The following is a 23,043-nucleotide window of genomic DNA, read 5'->3' as shown; positions in this document are numbered from 1 at the left end:
GCCCCGCATTCTCTTCCCTGAAGGAAATAGACAGCCAGAAGGTAGGAAGACTGGCCATCTTTCCATCCCACTGGCCGGCCAGGATCACAATCGAATGGGCGTCGCGTGTCCGTGGGGATATGCATGCCCATTCGGACTGTCTACGTCCAAACGATCGCAATGCGCACTGCAGGGGTCATGGCTGGGGGAGCTTAAATAGCCATGGATGAGCCATGCTGACTGGAGAATTTGGGTTTGGTTTGGTATGGTTTGGTTCGTCTCGGTGACTCCGATGTGGATATTTATGCACGGCGCGATCACCGACTATTCACTCATAGTCGCGACGAACACCCCTGCGGAGACTACTGTGAATCAGGGTTGGGAGTGATATGCATCTGCGCGTGTGCCCAATGATGTGGGACTGACGCCTTTCCCGCACTACAGCAGAACAAAGAAGCCGAGATCGAAGAGTCGAAATGCACTAAGAGAGCAACGCAAATAAGCTCGTCTTCTCCACCAATGCGTCACGTCACGGAATGATACCGTGATCCACCGTGATGGCGTGGTTAGATGACGGAGAATGGAGGATCTTACGACGCGAACGCCTCATGCATCTGTCATCCCAAATTTGGCGTTGATAAAGTCAATTTTGGTTCCAGCACTCATCAATTGGCAAGATGGCCGAGTTGGTCCAAGGCGTCAGGTTAAGGTCCACCTTAACACCAAACATTGGTTTCCTGATCTCGTTTACGGGGCGTGGGTTCGAATCCCACTCTTGTCATATCTTTTTGCAGTTTCTTTTCCTTTTCTTTTTCTTTTTCTTTTTCTTTCTCTCTTCCTGGCCCCGCCTCAATCAATCGGGTAATTGCGGGTATATAGTTGCGCTAAATTTCCAGGTATGGAACGTGTGGTTCATCTGTAGTGTGTGGCCTTGTGCATGCTCCCATGGTTTCTCCCACCCCTTGATATGCATAAGTATTGATCATTCCTGACGAACATGCAGCTCATCTAGAAACCTGACAGGTCAGCTCCAATAGCATACATCTATGATCTGCATCCAGCAGTATGCTAGATATTTGCCAATGGCTACGGCCGGCATCGGAGCTTCCAATAGCTCGCGGGTGGCGCCAATTATCAGTTTCCCTGCAGTTCCCATTTATACTTGCTAGTCTATCACAATGGTGGTCAATGCATTGGATCACTCACAGTCGTATCAAATAATTGAATGGATCTGTATAAGAATGTCGATCCCAACATATGAATGCCTCCGTGTACTAAATATTGAGAAATGCCTTGAGTTACCTGTCCATATCTGTATTGTGCTCTCACAAATGGATAGTTGTCTGCTTAGCTTCCAGGGGCTTCCACGGCTTCGAAATGGAACTGCTATGCACAGATATTTCCGTACCTACCCACATCGTCCGTAATTGGAATATGAATCTAGTATCTGATTCAAAGAAACTGCCAAAGGGGCCGACGGGAAAGCAGGTTACTATCAACTGACATATTTACCCGTGAGCACTTAAAAAAAACCGGACTATTTTCCCTCTCAGTTCAAGGCAAGACATCAACTGATTCTGGGAGAATATTTTCGTGCAATCAGGGATCCACAGGTGGCGTGACCCTGGCCCGGGGAAGTGTCAGGTACAAAGTTCCTATATCATCTATAACCGATCGAACGACTACAAGGTCGACCGGATTTTCACCCATTGTAAATTCAGCAATAACTGAAAACAAAGTAAAAAGAATCAACGTTCAAATGTGGTCTAATTTACAAGCTTCAGGACCCGAGGGGCGGCCGGACTAATGACGCTGTCCCCTCATATTTCCCCAGACCTTGCCAAATGAAATGAAAAGGACATCTAGTGGGCGGCAGCGGCCTCCTCCTCGTCCTCCTCGAACCAGTGCTGCTCGACAGGGGCGGCCTCACCAGCGGCGGCCTGGCCCTCGACCTCAACCTCCTGGCTCTCGTAGGCGGAGAGTTCACCGGCGAGGTTAGCCTCCTCGGGGGACGCAGGGGCCTTGGGGAGAGCGAACTTCTGGACGTGCTCCTCGGCGTCACCGGCCTTGATGGGGGTGGGCTTGTAGGCCTTGAGCTCCTTGAGGTAGAGATCCTGGACGGGGTCGGCTGGAAAGGTATGTTAGTGACCGGACGACTGGTAATGCGTAGCCATATATAGGGATGACCAGGAAGAATCGTTATAGTAACGTACCGCGGCGGACAGCGGAGGTCAGGAAGGTGCGGGCGACAGGGACCTGTTGCCGAGCGGCACGGGTGAAGAGGGAGCGCTGGGAGAGTTCGCGTTAGCTATGCCTAGCGGCGCATCATCATCTGCAGATACTCACCGAAGCCCGGAGAGTCTGGGACATCATCTTGACAGGGAGAAGTTGTCGATGAGGGGGATGAGGGGGTGGTACTCGACAAGATGGATCTGATCCGTCGTTCCGTGCAGTTGAGGATCAAAACGACTTCTGTTCGGAATCGGTGCCTTGGCGCTGACTCATCAACACGTGACCCTCCTTGCCTGACGAAGCTCATTGATAATCAGCTTTCCTTCATCTTGAGTGATTGTTCATCTCCCCCTCTATTCACCCCCCTCCTCCCTCTTCCTCTGCTTGTCCCTCGGAACTCGACTCTCGACGTTGCGCTTCCCTTTTGCAACGACCCGTCAGATTCTGCGACCTCTTTCGTGAGATATCTCTTACGGAGACCTTGACTGGTTCATCGTGGTCGGACACGCCGAGGCTTCGAGGCTTCTGTGACCATAAGCTCTCACCAAAGGCTTTGCTTGCGCTCTTTCACTTCTCGGGGGGTGATTTTTTCAGGCGCGAGTGGGTCACGATCTGAAAGGTAATGACAGCCTCAAAGGAATCTAGTGTCGCATTGCGGATGAAAGTCCGACGGCTCCTTGCTAGCTCGTCTTTGGCTTTGATCGTGAATGTGGTGGGCTAACATGACTGACCATTTAGTGGCTCACATCCTGAGGAGACAACCCATCTTTTCCTGTTCCCTATTGAGTCCGCTCAGTAGGTGGATTTCCTTTGCAGACCACTACCGTCAAGACGTATTCGCCACTTTGGTTCCGTTGCTATAACAGAAAATACAACCTACGAGTCAGTGCCAAAAAGGTCGCCAAGAGACAAACCAAACGCTTCGAGCATATACGAAACGCAAAGAAAATGGCCGCCATACCTGCTGCAGCTAGGTCCGAAGCGACCGCCCCGTGGAAGAAAAACCTCTCCGCGAGCATCATATGCTCCGAATGTAAGGAAGTGCCTCCGAACCTGGAGTTCCCCGACTCCCACGAGACCGTTTGCGGATCTTGTGGTTTGGTCTTGGCTGATCGCGAGATCGACATGCACTCCGAATGGCGTACCTTCTCCAACGACGATCAAAACAACGATGACCCGTCCCGTGTCGGTGATGCCTCCAACCCGCTGCTCAACGGTGACCAACTTGAGACCTCGATCGCCAGTGGCGCTTCCGGCCGTGCCCGTGACCTCTACCGTGCTCAGAACAAACAGTCCAACGAGAAGGCGAACAAGCAGCTCCTTGCGGCGTACAAGGAAATAGGTGCACTTTGTGATGGGTTCAACATTCAGATCAACGTGGCTACCACCGCCAAGTGGCTCTACAAGCTCGTGGACGACGCCAAGGCATTCAAGGGCAAGTCGCAGGATGTGATCATTGCAGGCTGTATTTTCATCGCATGCCGAAAGTGTAAGGTGCCACGTACATTCACCGAGATTTTTGCCATGACCAAGGTCAGCCGAAAGGAAATTGGCCGTATCTACAAGCAGCTGGAGAAGTTCTTCCAAGCACAAAATCTCGAGCGTCACAACGCGATCCTCGAGATGGGTGGTGTTGTCGATCCCAACGACACCTACACTACGACCACTTCTACCAAGCCCAGCGAGCTGTGCAACCGTTTCTGTAACATGCTCGACCTGCCTTATCAGATCACCAGCGTTTCCTCTGCTCTATCTGATCACGTCACCAGCATGGGTGATCTCGCTGGCCGTTCTCCTCTTTCTATCGTTGCAGCCTGCATCTACATGGCTTCTCATCTGATGGGCCAGGGCAAGTCCGCTAAGGAAATTTCTGCTGTGGCTCACGTGAGTGATGGAACCATTCGCGGTGCTTACAAGCAGCTCTATGCTGAGCGTGATCGCTTGATCAACCCCGAGTGGATTAAGGATGGCAAGGGTGATATCTCCAAGCTGCCTGTGAGCTAAATGCTCAATCCGACCCATTCTCTATTGCTCTGCATGTATGCTGTCTCTTCATCTGTCGCCATTTCTTAATGGTCATTGCATGGTTTTGTTTTCGCCACAGAAGGATTCAACCAAAAAAAATACCCGTCAGCCTCGCTCATTCCGTGGACAAATGACCTATGTACTTTGATATCTCCACACTTGTGGATCTGATTTACGCAATACCCCAGAATCGAAAATAATATTTCAAAAAACAATTTGCTGTTTTTCTTCATAGTTTGCACATGCATCCCGGCAGATTGTGATGTTCGCTCGATGGTACATCTTAACACAGAAGCTAGTCTCAATGAATCTATTTTAGCTTGACTTTACTTCGCGTATACTCTAGTCGCAATCCTCAATACTCTAACAAGACTAAAATCTTGATCTACAACACCGACAACAGTGTATACTTAACGCACAATGCAACGCAAGGCGAGCACGCAGGCATTTCAAAAGCCGAAGCTCTTCAATGCCACCATGGAATTGGTTCTGATTCAATTAAAGCACGAACACAAAAAGGCAGGGTTTGGAGTAGTGTGCGCCCAGCTATGCTGAGCACGTTCCCGCCGGTCATGAACAGTAAAGCGAATGAAGAAGACAAGGTATGAAATGAATGAAATCAGTTATCACAGTTAGAACTCCTCGGCTGCATGAATTTCGCCGTCAGATGACCGCTTGCCGTCGGCTGTTGCGGCCATGTCCTCTAGGGCGTCATCTAGCTTTGTGGAAATTGGAGCCGCTTCGGAAAGGGCTCTGGCTCCTGGTGGAGATTCTCCAGGCGAGTCTTTCTTAAGTGCGGGCTCGGTTGGTATCACGGGGGTTTCGACTGGTTCTGTGGTCTCGGGTTCGGCGGGAACAGGGTCGATGCTTGGTTGGACGGTGCCGGGTGAGACAATTTCAGCGGCTGGCGATTGCGGGGTTGGGTCGACAGGTTCACCAGCTGTGTTCTTGGCCAGTTTGGGGGCTGCAGGGAATTCGGACGGAATGGCGGCTTCAGTCTTGGTGGGAGATGCCTCGTTGCCGACGGTCAGATCACCGTCCTCTCCGACTGACCAGACGTTCCATGCCGTGGTGATCTTGATCTCGGGGATGGTGGGTAGTCGGGCGTTGGCATTCTCTACGGCGGGCTTTCTCCGAGTCGGGCCACGGGCTCTTCCCTTGCGGGCATCGCTCAATGGCTGCTTCTCGGCCGCTGGCTCGGGCTCTGTCTCCTGGGGCTTGGGTTGTTGAGGACCAAGCTGGAGGCGCGAGTTCAAGTCTGTGAGGAAGCCAGCCTTCAGAGCTGCAATTTTGCTGCCACCAGGCCGGGCTGGAATCGTGGGCTTCGCCTTAGATATGGCTGCGCCCTCGGCTGAAGCCTGGGAGCTAGACTTTGCAGGCCGGGTTGGGATCTGAGGCTTGGGTCGGTCTGGAATCCCCGGCGGCTGACGCTTCTCTGTGGGAGATGTTGATTGTGCTTGTCTCTGCGGGCGCGGAGGAATTGAAGGCTTGGAAGCATCGGGGCTCTTGACTTCATCTGTGGCGGGTTCGACGGTAGTCACAAGTTGCTGACTATCGGGAGCATCCTCCCAGATGTCTCGGCTGGGGAATCGCTTGTAGTCTGGTCGCGAACCCTTGTCCTTACCACGAGCATTATCGCCCTCAAGAATATGACTAGCCACCTTGTGAGAATCCATTTTGACTGTCTTCATGCGGCGTGCGGCTTCCTGCTCGGGTGTCTCAAAGCTCTCAGAGGAGCCACGCTTGGGGAGGTCCGGAGTCGTCACAGTAGTGTAGTATTGCAGACTGTTGGGGGTATCTTCCCAGATATCCTGACTAGGGAATCGGTGCTTGAGGTTGTCCGGACGCTTTTTGAAGCGCTCTGCTGCTGAGATGGGACCATCCTTCTTAGACTCGTCTTCAGAAAAGAGGGGCTCGTATTCCTCGACATCTTCCAGCGGCGTGTGGTTATCCTCATGCGTCTCACGCGAGTCGTAGCGAGTTAGCATAGGGGCACCTCCGGCACTTGCTGGCCTGCTGTTAGAACGACTATGTGAGAAGCTAGGCGTCCGCCTATGCTCATCTTCATCGAAGCTTCCTCTGTGTTCAAAGGTAGGGGAAACTGCAGGGTGCAGATAGGCCGATTCTGGGCGCATCTCATCGGCGGCAAGAATGGGCTCCTCGTATTCAGTGGGTTCCTCTAGCTCGGACGTGTGATCATCGAATGCAGGGGTAGGGGCAAAGCCGTCCGGGTGATGAAGGGGATGCATGGGATCGTCGACATGGATCACGCCTTCAGGCTGACCGCACGAGCTGCTCCGATGATGGTGCGACAAGGGTCGAATAGGGCTCTTCGGCTGAGTCTCCGAAACGGGGAAACTCATCTTTCGCAGAGGGGACTCCACGGCTGGCTGAGAATCGAATCGAGAATCCGGCGCTGGTGATGCAATGCGGTGCATATATTCATCTGAAGCAAGGTAGCCAACCTCCTCTTCCGGAGTACCAACAGCAGCAGGCGAGGCACCTAGTAAGAGATTGTTAGCTTAGTTAAGGTCTAAAGCCCAGAGATGAACAACTTACCGCTACCAGAACCAGCTGAAGCTGGAGCTCTAATAATCTTATTCAAGTCATCACTACTCAAGGCCCAGTCGGGACGAGGAGTGCCAACACCAGGGCCGTATTGTCCCTCTTCCTTGACAAATTCCTCAGGGTGCTTTTCGTACCATGCCTTCTCGAACTTGTCGGCATTGGGCACACCGTGTCCATGAAGACCATAACTGCCCGGGGGCAAAGAGGCGTCTCGGCCACTCCGACTGCGGTTATGGTTACGACCACGGCGCTGCTGAGAGCCCTGATCTAGATACGACGGGGCCGGGGACGGCGCCTGAACGTCACCCGCATTGGGGTACATGGGAACTCGGAAGCCGGGCTCTTCGCCGAGCTGCGCGGAATGGCGACGATCAGACGAAGCAGTGGAGGAATCGGCCCTAGAATGGCTCGCTCGGGAATGCAGCGAGCGGCCAGCGCGGTCCGGCTCCTCGCGTGCGGGAGAGGCTTCACGACCCAGTCCGGCTGCTGCGGCCTGGCGGGAATCCGTACGGGTTACCGCCTGCACCTTTGCCTTAGCACTTGATACGGGTAGAGAGGGTCTCGGAGCATGAATCTTAAGGTCATTGCTAACGTTGCGAGTCTCCGCCGGAGCCTGGTTCAGGCTATCGGACATGTTCCCCACATTGAGATCGGCATACTCAATGCCCTCTTCACCCAGGGAGGGTATTGTCACACTCGGAGGGCGCTGGGGAATATCGTTCGAGGTGGTTCGGCTGAGACTCGGGCCACTCCACTCGTTGAAGGGAGATGGAGCATAGCTGTCCCGCATTGGAGACATGGACCGGTCCATGCGGCGGTTGGATGGGCGAGCCGGGATTTTGGGCATGCTGTTGTCTATAGACGTGGGGGGCTTTGGTGATCGAGCCGGTCGCGGGGGGACGGCCGGAGCAGTTTGGGTAGACATAATGGAGGACGTTTTGAAGCTGCGGGATTTCAACATGAGCTTAGGCCCAACAAGTCATAGCCCGATGGCCACGTGCGGGGACAGCTTGGGCCTCTCCTCTCGATTCTTCCTTGGCAATGTCGGATAGATCCTAGGGATTTACCACCCAAGTGACCTGCATGGATGCAAGGCGGAATTGGGTCCAATCCGCAGCCAAGGAGAGGGGAGAGATGTACCACTGATAAGCACGAATATGACGATTTGCTTACCCAGTTTGATATGCCTGATATCGTCTGGAAATAATTGAGGCCGACAACGGTGTGGTGGGGTCGAGGAATGGAGAAAGTACAAAGATCACAGATCAGCGAAGCAATTGCTGCGAGGATGATGTATGAGGTCTTTCTGCCACGATCCACCGAGCGCGTGACGTGCTCTGACCGCATTTCATTCCAGCCAAACTTCAGGATATTGTTACATTACGGTATCGTTACCAGGCTCCATATTCCCGGCTTTGCTCTCTATAGAGGGGTCATCTACGCTGTTCACTATTTACCTAGAATTTCAATCTCGATTTTATCGAAGTCGAGGGATTAGTTATAGCCATAAATTGAAAACCCAACATGTACATTCATGCGCCATTTTTCCTTCAAATGCCTCATCAGAGTGGAGTGGTCGAGATCTTTTTCGGGGGCAAATCATGTCTCGTGCACGCTCACTGTCCAACCAACGCTATGCCGAGAAGCAGCTATCGTGTTCCTTCTCCCATAGGGGTATTAGACCGATAATCTTGATGGCCAGACCATGGGAGGTATTAATAGCGTTGGTCTGGGGCCCCCCTTAGACCTTGGTGGCTGTGCTAGAGGACAATCTGGTTCACTGATTCACTGAATTTAGGGCTCTATCGTGATAAGAAACACCTGTATCGGTCCGGATTATTTCTTTGCCCGTCAATTGGCTGGAGTGGCCGAGGCGGTGAGAAACTGTTCTCCGCATTGCATCATTCGTCTTTTCTCTCAGGCTGGACACCTTTCTCGTTATGCAGCTAGGCTTTGGACAAAGAAAGACATCTGTGTCTATAGTAGCTCGAAACACGATTACCAAACACCGATCAAGTGGGAGAGCTAGAGGGATGCACGTGAGTGTACATTGAGACCTGGGTCTGCGTTCGAGGATCCACCCTCAGCCGATCCTAGCCTTACAAAACGCCGCGAGTATTACCATCGCACTAGTCTGGGTGTATGACGCGGGGGCCCTGACTTGCCGGTTATCCTGACGTGGTTCCTGGGCAGGCTACGTATGGCTGAAGTTAATCCAGGTAAATTAGTGAGGGGTCACGAGCAATGTTGAGTGTTGAAAAAAACCATGTAGATTGTGCAGACTCTGTATATGCGGGTTTGAAGATTGATATGAGATGGCTATGGAGATCATTCTAACTTAATGGAATAGCTGGGGTACTCCCTGAATCATGTAACTGACATGGTCTAAGGTGGATTTCGTGAGTAATAATATCCACCTCGAATGATGGATGTAGTCCTACCTGTGGTAATCGGTGACCAGTGGTATGTCAAGATTGCCTATTGATGGAAAATTTCGCGCATATAATCATTTTCACCATTGGTTGGGTTTTTATCTGTTTCAAATTATGATCGTAGCGATGAACAGATCCACGTCAATGGTCGCCATGTACGTTGCCAACAGGCCTCGAAGCGTTGCAGGCCTGTGAGACTCACTGCTTTAAATTTCTATAGAAAAAAAATCAAATTTACACTTTCGTTTTTGGACGAGGTCATGTAAAAAGGTCATGTAAAAAAAAATCAAATTTGACCTGAAAGCCACTACTAGTGAGGCTAGTAGAGAATCAAAAGGTGATGAACAAAAAGATATGACAAGAGTGGGATTCGAACCCACGCCCCGTAAACGAGATCAGGAAACCAATGTTTGGTGTTAAGGTGGACCTTAACCTGACGCCTTGGACCAACTCGGCCATCTTGCCTTGAGGATGGAGAGTTGGGCCAAATTTGACTATCTAACCCCGGTTCTTCTAGGTCCACCCAAATACGTTTGCTACGCCGTCAGGGTCACTTACGAACAAATTGTTCTTGAGAACGAATGAAACTAGATATGAGACATAACAAACCATCAAAGGGCCATTAAAAAGAGCCCTGGAGGATAATAACGAACAAACAAATTATTGGGTAGCGAGGTTGTCGCAATTAGGCTTGGAACGCACTTGGTGTGGAATATAAATAATAAAAACCGCCTAACTTGATTTTCAGTGATATAATGTACATCGTATATTCTAAATTAAAAACTGAAAACACAAAGAAAATCGTATCTGCACTGCAAACCAAAAATGAACCATGCTATACTGAGATGACTCTTCTGAAATGCTGCACATCTCGTTGCTCGTATCTCATCAACCACAAATTTACCACCACCAGTCTACCGACTGTGCGATTTTTCTAGAATTTTATGAACATCCCCTCGTTTGACGGGCTTGATGAGGAAATCATCGATGCCAGAAGCAGTCGCTTCCTCTTGGGCAGCTGTGCCCCCGAGTCCTGTCAAGGCGACGATGGTTAAGGAAGGCAAACCCTGGTTCGAGGCTCGGTATTCCTTCTCAAAGGCACGAATTTGACGGGCGGCTTCGAAGCCATCCATGATGGGCATTGACATATCTATTTGTGTAAGTACTCGTAGCAAGATGGTCGGAAGAAAAAACGAGACATACCTAGAATGATGACTCGGAAAAGGTCGGGGTGGGCCTTGTAAACATCGACAGCTTCGGCCCCATTGCGAGCAGTCAGATATTCATAAGTAGTCTTTTTCGTGTAGGCGCACAGTAGTTGAAGATTCAGATCATTGTCGTCCACCAGAAGAACGGATGGCGGAGAGGAATCTGGCTCCTTGTGCCCCCCATTCACACCGCTCACACCGTTCACACCGTTCACGCCGTCCACACCGTTCACACCGTCCACACCGTTCGTTGGGGAGGTCAACTGTGGCGATTTCTGGATCGATCCATTCGGGCTCTTTTCATTCGAGTATTGTTGTTGAATTTGCTCCCGAGATCCCATCGTCTCCATCGTTGGCCGCTTGCTGAGTTTCATACGCTCGGCAGGTGGATCGGTGGACTCGAGATCAACTGGGAGATGAGAGGATCTCGGCAGTTCGACCCAGCGAGTCGGCCCAGCTGGACTAGATCGACCGGACGAGGAGTCGCGCTGTCGCTTGATACACAGGTTCAGTGCCCGGGCCAATTTGCGCGGCCCACAAGGCTGGCTGATGAATTCATAAACAGGTGCCTCTCCACGGTTCTTTGTCGTTATAAACATGTGGTGCGCTTCCTCGGGTGACTGGCAAATGACGACGACCGGCGAGCCATCACCGTTTGTGCCGTGTAAATGTTTCCCGAGGGCGAAGAGATCTCTACCCCCTACATCTTCAGAGTCCAGCTCGGTCTGCACGGCCAAGTAGAAGTCCAAGAGAAGGGGCTCGCCTTGAAAGGAGGACACGTTTGTCACTGTCAAGCCAAACCAGTGGTGACACAATCGCTCGAGGGATTCATACAGGGACTTGTCTCGTTGAGAATCGAGAGATGATCCGAATCCTAGGAACCCGATTGTCTGTCCCTGGGTATATCTCAAGATAGACCGGAATTCCGAACTCGAGGAAACATCATCTGGGTGGTCAAGGGAGCGTACGAGAGGAGTGCGGATCGATAGTTCAGTGCCGACTCCTCGAGAAGAATTGATTTCAATCGAGCCACCAAGTGATCCAACAGCTTGATGGACAATACTGAGCCCCAGCCCACTCCCAGACATGAGTGAATCTTCCTGCATGAAGGGTTTGAAGAGATCCTTCTGCAAATATTCAGATCCAATACCCTTACCGGTGTCTTTAACAACGAGAGTGACCTCAAATTTGGCCTCTTGGTCTTCCGATGAGTCCGGGGCCAGTTGGTTCCCACTCCGAGGCTCGGTGGTTTCAGAGGACTTCAAACCGAGATATATATAGCCCGACTTTGTATATTTCAGCGCGTTACCAAAGATATTCATCAGAATACGACGCCAGGCCCCAGGGTGGGTATTGAACTCCCATTCCGTATCAGGCTGGATGTCGAAAATGATAGTGACCTCGCTGGCCCGTGGGCCAACCTGGTTGGACCCACTCGTTTGACCTGCTGAGCGTGATGAAGAATCGGTCAAGGCAGGGGGCGGCATCTTGGGGTGATTGTAGAAGCTGTATCCGGCAAAGACGGATTCGGCAACCTCCTCGAGTACCGCATCAAGCTTGACATGCGAAGATGCAGCCTTTTCACCGCGGTCTTTACTTCGCTCATGACTCCCTTCCTTACTCGCGGGTAAGAGCTTATCTCCTGACTTCTTGCGCCTATGATTCCTATTCTGGCCAAGGAAAGCGAGATCCAGCAAGTTGTTGATGGTGTCCAGAAGAGTGCGGCCGCAAGATTCAATTGTGTGGACCATTCCGTGCTGCAAGGCATTCATGGCCGTATCACTGAGGATGTCCGCAGTACCCAGAATTCCATGCAGTGGTGTTCGGAGCTCGTGGGTTATACTGCTGAGTAGCCTGGTTTTGGCCTTGTCTGCCATCTCCACATCGAGACGATTGATCTCGGCCATGATGCTATTTGCAAAGGCCGAAACATATATCAGCTCGTTCTCGAATGTAAATACCAGTTCTGGGTCATTTGTCCAGACCAAAGTACCAGCAAAGCACCTTCGTTTGTCCGAGTCCCAAATCGGCAACAGTAGAATACTCCTGGCTTGAGGGAAAATTTTGATCAGGTGTTTCGCGTCTTTCTGGAAGCTTGATCGGCGCTTCTTGTTGCTTGACAGTCTTCGCAGATTGGGCTTGAACATGGGTTCAACTCCTGGTGTTTCCCGTGTGCTGCCGTCGCTCTCATCAGAGACGGCTCTGTTGGCATCGTAGGTAAATATCTTTCCACGTGGGTATCGGCGAAGCAGTGAGTTAAACATAGCTTCATGCACCATAGACGGCGGGCCAGTCATTGAATCATTGTTGATGGACGATCCCGACGAGTTTGAGAATCCTAAGCATAAAGACAAAGGCGAAGTGTCCTCCTCTGTGTCCGAGTTATTGGGTGTAGAGTCGTGCTTCGTCGGTGAGCTCGAATCGGTATTTTCATCACTGCTTGATGGATCACTCGAAATCCCAGGATCAGACATTCTGTGGCCGTTTTGGTCACCTGTTCTTCTAAAGCGATCGCTTTGTGCATCAAGAAAGATCACACCCTCGGTCCCTATCGACTCCCTGATCAAGTTTGCTGCTCTCGAGAAGACTTGCATGATGCTTTTTGCATGCATTTCTTCCTGTGGACTTTCACAGTTAATCACGCTTCGGATTGAATCATTCTGGGGTGAGAACTCTATGCCAGACTTTTGACTAGGATCCGGACCCCAGCCATTCTCGTTTGTTCCCACTTCCGTGGACTTATCGGCTGGTTTCGGACCTCGAGAGACAAGCGTAGTCGAATTTGTCTCCTCGTTGTCCTGTATACGCTGTTGCTGGATGTTGGCTCGACCCTCTTTCGCATCATCGGGACTATCTGCAGCATTTTCCTCCTGCCATGCATGACGAAGGGTAGATTTCCCCTCGTTGAAACTGCCCAGGCCGACAAGCATTCGTTCGGCCTGGCGACTTTTGTGAGTGAAATGGCCCATCACCAGATGTTTCATAACGGAACCAGCCAGGTCCTTCATGAAGCGAAGAGAGTGCTCTGGAAGAGTAGAGGTTCTAACTTCGTCATCCATCACACTGAGACAACCAACAGTGAGCCCTCGGGGGCTAATCAGAGGCACGGCGGCAAAGAAACGGACGTTCGATAGTATGCTCAGAAGCTCGCTGCTCTTGATACGCGAGTCGTTCTTCACGTCTCCAACAATCAGGGCACCGCCCTCAACTGACTCGCCACCCTGCATGCAGGCGGAGATGGGCAGACCTTCAACATGGTGACATAGGCCTCGTTCTTTAGGGAGCAAGCAGCTTCCCAGTAGCATCTTGTCGCATTCATTTTCGGGAATGCCACCGACGAGGCTCAATGACGGGGTACCCTCCGCGATGATATGCTGGTGCGTGCGATCGAAGAGAGTGACGATGGCTCGTTGAGTTCCGAGGCGGATTGCTGCGAGCTGGGCAAACGAAGTAAAGGCCGGGTCCGGTGAGGGCTGAGGAGTGTATGTTTGTCGACTAGCATGGTCGAAAGGAGCGAACTGTGAGGCTGAATACTCGCGCGGTATATACCTGTAGCGGGGCAGCTGGTCAGCGATATCGACGCTTCCTATGACGTACTTAGTTCCTTACTTGCGAAACTCGCGTTCCTGTGCCAGGCGATAGTGCGCGCCCGAATCAGTAGCTACAATCGCAGTCATATTGAAAAAATCTCAAAAGACTCGATCTGCGCATGATGATCCGAACGATGCGAAAGTCGGTTTTACAGGAGCATTTGAGCAAGTCGGCGTGGTTCAAAAGCAGGTTTTCTGCAACGGGTATGTTCAAGGGACCCGCCCAATCAGGGTGGACCTCAAACTCTACACGTTCGTAACCTTTTTGCTTGGACTACACTTCACTTCTGCCATGGTTGAATTACTATATTACCATATTATCTATTTAACAATTGACATCTTGGATCTCATATCTCATATCTCTCATATCTCGCACAGCATACTTCATCCAAAGGTGTGGGGTCCTATGAGGTCATTTCCGACCGATCTCAAAGCCGCCACCGCGTCGATGATTCTGCCACCCCGGTCCGACCCTGCAGGTGGGGCGGGGCTGGGGCTCGATGACATCGCACACCAGAACTTGTAGTGGCGTCCCTTGGAAAGCCTTAAAGGTCCCAAGGTATGTGAAAATCACTAGTATGTGTCCACCATCATTTGGTCGGCCGGCCAGTTGTCAAGGTTGCCTCTCGTGATAGGGATGTCCTTATCTTCTCGATCGCAAGCACCACGGTGGTAATCCAAAATCTCAAAGTACCTGGAAATTATCAATTAGATTCAAAACGTAAACTGGACAGAAGGAGACGTACATATTGCTCTTCCATTCGTCTGCTGACAGCTCTGAATCCAAAAGAGACCAATCAATATGTTTTTCAAAGACGGGTTCGTCCTCGGGGTCATGGTAGGTCGAGACATAGGGGTGTTTGAGTGCATCCGTCGTGGTGATTCTCCTCTCCGGGTCTAGATTGAGCATTTTCTCCACAAGATTGATAGCTATCAGAATTAGCATCTTAGAAACATCCACAAATTTGTTGAGAGGAGAGTATAGCAGCGCATACCTTGAGGATCGGCATCTCTAAACAGAGATGTAAGTGGGATGGGCTCCCGCTCTGGTAGCGATTCAACAAATTCCAATGTCTAAAGATTTCCTGTCAGCTGCTAGCTTGTACTTCGGCTTCCCTGCTAGATCATACATTCTTGCTGTACACTCTCTCCATGACCTCCTTGGGGGGCTTCCCCAAAAGATCGGTAATCAGTGTGAACTGGTGCACGTGGTCCTTGCCAGCAAAGAGGACTCTTCTTAGAAGCATCTCCGCCACAATGCAGCCGACACTCCATATATCCACGGCATAAGTGTATTTCTGCCAGGTCAACATGATCTCCGGTGCTCGGTAGTATCGCGTCACTACATAGCCAGTCATATGGTGGGCGTCTTGTTCCCGAGCCAATCCAAAGTCACAGATTTTCATGTCGCAGTTGTCGTTACTCAGAAGGTTGCTGGGCTTGAGATCACGATGAATGATCCCAGCTGAATGAATGTATTTCAATCCTCGCTGGATTAGTTAGCGAGGCTGATGTCACATTACGCCAGTTCGGATGAACATACCAGCATTTGATAGGTAAAGAACTGGACGAATCTAGCTTCTAGAGGCTTTGATGTCGATTGAAGGAGACGATGAAGATCCGTCCGGATGCAGTCTGTCACAATATAACTGTAATACCAAGATTAGCACATCTTGTGATTGTCATATAGAGGAGTGATTCACGTACAGATCCTCTGATGGAGAGATAAATATATCTCGCATATTGATCAACTAATTGAAATGAGTCCCCACGATCATATTTCAATTTCTTCCAGGTTTGTCACGTACATTGTCGTGTCGCAAATTACTTAATAGATGAACCTCACGGTATGCGCGCTTGGTCACAGCTGGATTCTCAAATGGGTTCGCAATCTTCTTTATGGCGACTGTTTTATTCCCTATGGAGTCATGTGCCGAGCTGTTGGCAATTGTCAGTTACTAGTTGGAGATAGCCATACAGTGGCCAGGACATACCAGATTACTCCAGAGGCACCAATGCCTTGTGGTTCCAAACGTGAATACCTTTCGGTCACTTCAAGGGCTGTGCCCATAATTTCATTCGTAACAAATTTAGCCATTTTTGCAGGGTGCAACCGATTAAATCGTTGGAGACACCAAGTTGAATGATAGAGAGACGAGACGAAGAATAGGCGAATAGGTGCCTGAAAGTTATGTAATTATACCACCGTGTCTATGACATCACTCATGTACATGACCCAACTGGGCATTCTCTGTCATACCCTAACACAAACGATCCCTGCACATCAGGATTCAAATTTATTTTAATCTGATTCATTGGTCTTCCTCACTTGATGGTTGGGTATCAGGAGTATGTGAATTCCACAGGGCGGCACAGCCCCCCCCCCCTGGCAATCAGTGCCAGCCCGCGGTTCACCACCCCTCCCTTCCAAGGTTGGTCACTGACTACGCAAGCTTCTATAAGATTGGAAATGAGGTTCGTCGATCACTCACACCGAAGAGTTTAGGTGCGCGCCTCGCTTATTAAATGTCTGCATGTGCGAGAAGATCAACTTCATTCCGATTCCTATCAAACCCACTCTTTTTACAATTGGACCAAGGAAATATTGCAAATGGATCATTTCACGCTTGCATTTACGCTATAATCGAGTGAGACTAGAAGTATAGCCTAACTTCAATGCTTGACACCGGGCCACTATCGGTAACCATGTTGTCCGATGTCGCGAGCTCACACGTCTCAACGGCCATGTCCTGACCATCTGGAATTCGTTGAACCACGTCGTCATCAAGAATGATCTTCATGCCGTTCGGACTGACACGAAACAAGTCGACTCTACGATCTCGATTGAACTTCTGTTTCTGAGAGATCTTTGTCACCAATTCCTGCACAGTGGGCTCTGCCAGATACACCGCTTTGTGGTAATCATCCTGCTGTACACTATTTTGCTGAAAGCGAAGGTAGAAGCATTTCGCTGGACGAGTCGCATCTTCCTGGCCTGGTGCTTTGGAGTTTGAATCATCCTGTATAGGTCCAGCATCTTCATTAGATAACACCGACGTTGCAGGATCCGTCTGTGGCGTTGTCGCATGCTCAGAGGGCTCCTCGCTACCAGTGTTACCAGAAGAAATATTCGACGAGCCACTACAATCATTCCGCTGATGATTTGACGGGTCACGATGCGACTTCGGCTGCTGCACATCCGCTGAGCTATGCGATAAATCTCTCGATGAACTGCTTAATGTCGATGGCGGAGTCACAGTTTGGACGACTGGTTGGAGTTGTTCCGTTCTTTGAAGCCCCTCATCCACCAAGCGGATTGGGAACAAGTCCGGATCATCCTGCTTTTCACCTGCAAGGCAAAATCTGCTCACTGGTCGGTTGGACTTGAATATGCTTTGCATCCTTGCCAATTCTGCATCCATATTATTCTCAAGTTGAGCTTTGAATTGATTGTCGAGCTGGTCGCTTGAATAGACCGAGCGACTGCCGCGTTTCCGCTTTCCAAGGCTGTCGCTTCCATTCTGGGCTTTATCAAAGTCTTGCTTGCGTTTTTCAATTGCCTTTTTCAACTGAGAAACGTCATTGAACATCTTCCGTTCAGCCCCATGGTCACGGAACAGCTTCACGATGCAAAAGCTCAGCTCGGTAGTACCTGGCATGGCCGTCTCAGTTTTGGCGCAAAGTCTGAGAGGTGCCCCTTTCACGCCTTTCGAATGGCTGAAGTCCGTAGAGAGGAAGTTAAATCGTACCCCAATTGTGCAACCTGGTGGCCCTTTGGACGGATCTCCAAGCCAGGTGACACAGAATCCATCGAGGGACGTTCTATCTAGCTGAATGGGGTAAATTTGACCCTCATTCCGCTTCCCTAAATCAACCATCTCTACCGCTTTCAGTATACCATTCGTTTGTAGCACCTCACGGCTCCGAGAGTCCTTCCATAGACTCCAACATGCGGCAGGGCTTGATGCGTGATCAGATTCTTCAAATGATATGCGGATCGAGGTTCGATATTTGACCAACCCTTCGGTCCATGGCGGAGGCCTTGAATCTGTTATCGATAGCGAGTATGTGTGGCCTTTATTGAGATAGGTCACCGGAGCATCATTTGGATTATGGATCATTGCCGTGGGCGTATTCAGAGTCACGTTATATCTGAAACTGTGGACCTATTAGTTTGGATTACGCAGTACAGATCCAGAATCAGTGAAAAACTTACTCAGCATGGCCATAGCTAGGAGACCTTTCCACTTTTGGAAAAACAGTCCCAGGAGAAATTAGCTGAGATGCAAAGTGTCCCAAATCATCCCCATAAACCGGAGGCAATTGTTCACTGGAATCATTGACAAACCCATCGATGATATTGGAGTGAACAAATGCGCTGGGTGGGTACGCGGCACTCGGATTACCGAGAGTCGTACCTTGAGGGTCTTGTACAAAATATTGCGGATCCAGGTTGCCATAAATCGTGTCAATATTGTTTCTGTGTAAGGGAGTAACGGCAAATCTTTCAAGAAGTGTGTTGGGAGTGATCAATTTCGTCTCTACGCTTGGCGTATGGAGATCTCCGGCAGGGCCATGGAACACCGTATTTGAACCACCTGACATATAGTCCTGGTAGGCTTGGTTCCTAGGCGATGGAAGTGCGAGGTCATCTAGGAACGGTGTGAATCGTAGGCTAGGGTTGGGTTGAGCGGCCGTGTCATGGTTCAAGAAGTTCTCATTGATCGCGGGTCTGTGTAATCAATTCGATGAATTAGTCGAAGGCTATGGCCTATGTTGTGAAACTGGACATGAACGTCGCCGTTCAACAGGTACATACCTAGCCGGAGGCTTGGATGTGGTGGGCCGGACAACATCGGAGAAGCTCTCCTGGAATTTGTTGATGAGGCCCTCTGCGGGCTTTTTCGCATTCGGTCTGCACAAAGAAGATTAGCTCGATGGATCCGAAAACTCCGAGCCGAAGAACTCGACATACCGCTTGCCAAACATCTGCTTTCGGCGTAAATGGCAAAAATGGATGGTATGGGGGTAAATTTATGCATCAAGAACAGATAGCACTGAGCATCGCAAGATGGGCATACAGGTAACCTACAGGGAAGGCACGGTGGGTCGCACGGACCCTACTTTTGGGAGGTGGAGTTTCACTAACACAGCTACCAACCTCATTTTCCTGGCCCGGGAAGCAATCCGCCAGTAGGAGCCTTACCATCCACCACTCGGCCCCTGCATTTATGTGTCAAGGTCGAATGGAATAAGCCGGTGGCGCGCATTTTGGTTTGATCAACGCAAGCCCGGCCCACTGTGGTGGAATGTTCTCAGGCCTTCCCTGGCTGGTTATGACGTTGTGCGGGATGTCGCTTTATCAAACCAATGGGCAGAACTGGCTCAAGCCGAGATCATGCCGAAGTGGGACAACCTCTTATCAGCTTGCCTGAACGTGCGGGCTGGCGATAAAACCACCCTGGGATCTTGCTCCTGCGGGGGTTTCACAATTTAGCTTTACTTTGAATGAAATTTGAACATTGTGGGACATGAATATTTATTGCATAAGCAACCGATGACGGCTTCCTCGTATCATCTTGTGTGGTATATGTACATGATCAATCATAAGCCTTATGTCCGTCTCGTGGACATAGCAAGCATTGGCGTCGTCAAGTAGAAATTATGATTTCGCATCAAATTTCACTTAGGTGTGCTTAGCCTGCTCTGTGGCATAGTTAGCATCTCATCAGACAACGGCCACGGGTCAACGTACCTTTGTTAAGATCGGCCTTAGTGTCGTGAGTCTTCTCGTCCTTCTTGTCAACGAGAGCATCCTTGGCAGCAGCGGCACGGGTGCTCAGCTTAGCATCGTCGTCCTTGGCGACGTGCTTGTTGGTCTCCTTGGAGGCCTCGGCACCGGTGCCCTGAATGGACTCGGAAACGTAGTTGGCGGCGTTCTATGTAAGGTAACAAACCCGTATTAGTAAGCACCAGCGTGGATATCGAGCATGGTCACGAACCTTGACAGACTCCATGGCGAATGTTTATTGAAAAATTTGGAGGGTTTCGTTAAAAAGTGATAGTGGTCTTGTTGTTATTGAAGATGGAATAACAATCAAATCCGCTGGGAGGAGGGGCTATTTATGCTCGTCCTTGAGCGCTGTCCAATATGGCTTGACGTCATTGTTCCAAGGTTGAGTAGTCCACTGCGGCGTCAATCGTCATACGAGCTACAACCGCAACCGGTTATGGGAATCTAGACCCAATATTCGAAGCTGGTTTTTAAGATTTACGGGAGGCAATTGACGCAGAAAGCTCCTTCTTCTCCTACTAAACAAGATTGAATTCGGCGACTAAGATGAACCTACCCTGACATGGCTGGGCCCACGCCGCTTTGTACAGTCAGGCTATGGAGATATTGCAAATAGACCTACATAGGTGGCTCTAAGCTATGTCCTGGCGTATTTCATACCCATTTCGATTGATTTAGAGGGATAGAGACTGGTAAATTGAGCTATGAAGAAAGGAAGAAGTCTAGAGCTACATTCTATCTATAGAAGCCAGATGTCAAAGGCGGTCAGTCTAACAGAGTCCGCGTTGCTGACAATGGAGCTGCGCGTACGCAGTTTTGCTTTGAGGTCCAGCCCCGGAGTCATTAGTGGGCTGGTATACGGGAGGCAAAGATACTGGGAGGCAAACAAGATGCGGCTCTCATTAGCCAACGACAAATTCTGATGAGTATCAGAAACAGAGGATGCACGGGTTTTGAAGTTACTAGAACGCGACTTCAGGATATTTCGCTGTCAAAGCTGAAATAACATAAATACACCTGAACCCGTCCATTTGAAATAATTGAAATTCAGCTACAAGTCTCATTCTTCACTTCATGGTTACGACTTTCCCGTCGTTCACGGTTTTCTTCCGCTTCAGACTTAAGTCTGCAGTAGACTCTATGATGGAGGGTTCCTCCAATACCTACCCAGGCAATTGGGACCTACCTGAAGACCTATAGTTACATGGACAAGGGGGGTCTATTCAAAAGCCCAAGTGACCTTGATGCGACATATCGAGACGCAGCATGTTGGTCCGTATCCTTTCGAATGTCTCGATGAGGAGTGCGATTAAGTATTCAATCGGACGGACAATATGATGGAACATTTTTCATCGGGTTCACCGGTATAAAATTTACGGGTTGTGGGTCAACGTGGAGTTAGAACTATAAGGCAAGTTGGGCATTTTTGCGTCGTCAAATGGAAAGCTTCGGCATAATATGATCATGGAATTTTGTGGGGCGCAAAGCATGGAGATATCGAGGAATGATGAAGCCAAGGCAGAATAATCTCGTGTTTGAAGACATATTCCTCTGGTAATACTATCATCGCCATCGCCAGGGCACGTTCCGACTACATACGTAGTCATAAACAATGTGTCCCTAGTACAGAGGATACAAGACTAGAGACCGGACCGTCTTTTTAGTTAAAAAGTGTAAGAAATGTTCAGTCGTTCGGGCGCTATAGGGAATAATCATGGACTAAAGTCCACACACGAAGAGAATCCCGAATATGTCTGCAGTGCAAAAACAAAGGTTGAGCCGGCTCTTTCAACGCAACGGAGACATACAAGTACAGGACGACAATTAAAATAAGCGCAGGGTCGTGACGCATTCCAATGCATGTTGCTCAAAAAGGCTTCTTTTCCAGAATTTCGCATCGAGCATCTCATCATTCCACCCAGATCGTCAGTCACCAGTCGTAACGCTAGCAGGCTGACTTCCGAATATGATAAAGTAAAAGAGGACCACTCAGATCACAGGAGCTCAAACGATCATCTGCGCAATGCCCTGGCCTCCCAGGGTCTTGCTGCCGATGAACTCTTGGCTCTTGAGGCCGGCAAGCGCGTAGAAGAGAGCGGCGATCAGAAGGAAGACGGCGGCGGCGATCAGGCTGGAGGCTCCACCGACAAGACTGGCCCACTGGATGGCACTGAGGCAGACGTACATGGTGGCGCGCATCCAGTTGGTTGTGATTCTGCGGATGAACTCATCGAACTTGCCTGAGGTCGGGCAGATGCGGAGAAGGAAGGGCACTTCGACGAAAAGGATAATTGGGGCGGAGATACTGTTGGGGGTTAGTATCGTATTGTTTCCAGGGATATAGTTCGACTGACATGCACAGGATGGCGAAAACAATGTGCCAAGCGTGGAGAGTGAAGATGTTGGCGATACCGAGAGCAGCGCAGAGAATCATGCATAGCACTCCGGTCCTATTGTTGCGCGTATTAGAATATTTCCGCAATGAAGAGCAGCAACCAAGAGGCGCCGAAAAGCCCTTTCAAAGATTCCAGGCTCCCGTCGGTCAGACCACGGCAAACCCCCTCCACAGCAGTATTCGAGACCGACCGGAGGTCTTAAGGACGACAGACGACGTGGATGAGAGTACTAACCATTGACCGTAAATGCCTAGACAAGCGCACCGTTAGCAAGACCGACAATCGAATGGGGCTGATCGACATAGCCGCCACTCCAGCACGAGGCGGGGACTCACTGAAATTTCTCGAGCGGAACTCCTCAGCCAGCGTCATGATGGGCGATGTGATAGTAATGATATATCGGCGACCGAGCTGAAAAAGATTCCGTTACTGGCGACAGAGTGGGATGTCAAGAAGCTTTGAGGTGGAGGAGAGAAGAAAAGTACACGCGGCTGATTAGCTAGGCTCCGGGCGGTCACTGAAACACAATCAAAACAAAGAGTGGAAACTGCGCCGTTGCTGTCGATCAGGTACGAGTCACTGAAGACCTGGGGGTTTCCTCAATGATCGGATACCGCTGTCCGATCTTTGTTCCATTGCTTTGGTTTTATCTGTCCTCTCCCAGGCAGACACCAATACCTTGTAGAGCCCACAACAACTTCTTACAGGCTACAGTATTTAATCTCTGCCTTGTACTTAAACACGCCCTTTCTGGAGTGAGATTGAAAGACTCAATAGACTTCAGTCTCATTTACTCCGTAATGCGTGCTCTATACAGTA

General features: G+C 50.1%; 8 protein-coding genes across 8 annotated transcripts; 1 reads left to right on the top strand and 7 right to left on the bottom strand.

Annotated features, from left to right (window-relative positions):
• Positions 1 to 1,841: 1,841 nt before the first annotated feature.
• Positions 1,842 to 2,427, bottom strand: N7443_010805 (ATP synthase subunit H; the record flags this gene model as incomplete). The annotated part of the gene is made up of 3 exons (XM_056890861.1): positions 2,326 to 2,427; positions 2,193 to 2,268; positions 1,842 to 2,107 (listed from the first exon to the last, which is right to left on the bottom strand). Exons 1-3 carry the CDS (start codon positions 2,350 to 2,352, stop codon positions 1,842 to 1,844), a joined length of 369 nt encoding a protein of 122 aa, XP_056737352.1. The 5' UTR covers positions 2,353 to 2,427.
• Positions 2,428 to 3,159: 732 nt separating this feature from the next.
• N7443_010804 (transcription factor SUA7) lies at positions 3,160 to 4,215 on the top strand (the record flags this gene model as incomplete). The annotated part of the gene is made up of 1 exon (XM_056890860.1): positions 3,160 to 4,215. The coding sequence occupies one exon, from the start codon at positions 3,160 to 3,162 to the stop codon at positions 4,213 to 4,215; it is 1,056 nt and encodes a 351-aa protein (XP_056737351.1).
• A 653-nt stretch (positions 4,216 to 4,868) lies between these two features.
• On the bottom strand, positions 4,869 to 7,729 carry N7443_010803 (Aim21 family protein; the record flags this gene model as incomplete). Its single annotated transcript, XM_056890859.1, has 2 exons — positions 4,869 to 6,739; positions 6,796 to 7,729. 2 exons carry the CDS (start codon positions 7,727 to 7,729, stop codon positions 4,869 to 4,871), a joined length of 2,805 nt encoding a protein of 934 aa, XP_056737350.1.
• Positions 7,730 to 10,150: 2,421 nt separating this feature from the next.
• N7443_010802 (hybrid sensor histidine kinase/response regulator) lies at positions 10,151 to 14,121 on the bottom strand (the record flags this gene model as incomplete). The annotated part of the gene is made up of 3 exons (XM_056890858.1): positions 10,151 to 10,386; positions 10,440 to 13,993; positions 14,054 to 14,121. The coding sequence occupies 3 exons, from the start codon at positions 14,119 to 14,121 to the stop codon at positions 10,151 to 10,153; spliced, it is 3,858 nt and encodes a 1,285-aa protein (XP_056737349.1).
• Positions 14,122 to 14,607: 486 nt separating this feature from the next.
• Positions 14,608 to 16,132, bottom strand: N7443_010801 (uncharacterized protein; the record flags this gene model as incomplete). Its single annotated transcript, XM_056890857.1, has 8 exons — positions 14,608 to 14,728; positions 14,781 to 14,964; positions 15,030 to 15,108; positions 15,165 to 15,524; positions 15,578 to 15,683; positions 15,742 to 15,785; positions 15,843 to 15,972; positions 16,029 to 16,132. The coding sequence occupies 8 exons, from the start codon at positions 16,130 to 16,132 to the stop codon at positions 14,608 to 14,610; spliced, it is 1,128 nt and encodes a 375-aa protein (XP_056737348.1).
• A 556-nt stretch (positions 16,133 to 16,688) lies between these two features.
• Positions 16,689 to 19,023, bottom strand: N7443_010800 (uncharacterized protein; the record flags this gene model as incomplete). The annotated part of the gene is made up of 4 exons (XM_056890856.1): positions 16,689 to 18,192; positions 18,251 to 18,766; positions 18,854 to 18,949; positions 19,010 to 19,023. The coding sequence occupies 4 exons, from the start codon at positions 19,021 to 19,023 to the stop codon at positions 16,689 to 16,691; spliced, it is 2,130 nt and encodes a 709-aa protein (XP_056737347.1).
• Positions 19,024 to 19,720: 697 nt separating this feature from the next.
• Positions 19,721 to 20,051, bottom strand: N7443_010799 (Cytochrome b561 eukaryote; the record flags this gene model as incomplete). The annotated part of the gene is made up of 3 exons (XM_056890855.1): positions 19,721 to 19,740; positions 19,790 to 19,973; positions 20,037 to 20,051. 3 exons carry the CDS (start codon positions 20,049 to 20,051, stop codon positions 19,721 to 19,723), a joined length of 219 nt encoding a protein of 72 aa, XP_056737346.1.
• A 1,781-nt stretch (positions 20,052 to 21,832) lies between these two features.
• N7443_010798 (Tvp18 family protein) lies at positions 21,833 to 22,596 on the bottom strand (the record flags this gene model as incomplete). Its single annotated transcript, XM_056890854.1, has 4 exons — positions 21,833 to 22,133; positions 22,183 to 22,278; positions 22,459 to 22,474; positions 22,560 to 22,596. The coding sequence occupies 4 exons, from the start codon at positions 22,594 to 22,596 to the stop codon at positions 21,833 to 21,835; spliced, it is 450 nt and encodes a 149-aa protein (XP_056737345.1).
• Between the last annotated feature and the right edge of the window lie 447 nt (positions 22,597 to 23,043).

Source organism: Penicillium atrosanguineum, assembly GCF_028827265.1.
Source record: "Penicillium atrosanguineum strain IBT 20685 chromosome Unknown utg000008l_segment0_segment0, whole genome shotgun sequence".
Taxonomy (NCBI): domain Eukaryota; kingdom Fungi; phylum Ascomycota; class Eurotiomycetes; order Eurotiales; family Aspergillaceae; genus Penicillium; species Penicillium atrosanguineum.
The sequence above is the reverse complement of the archived record's forward strand: the minus strand, read 5'-3'. Positions and strand labels throughout refer to the sequence as shown.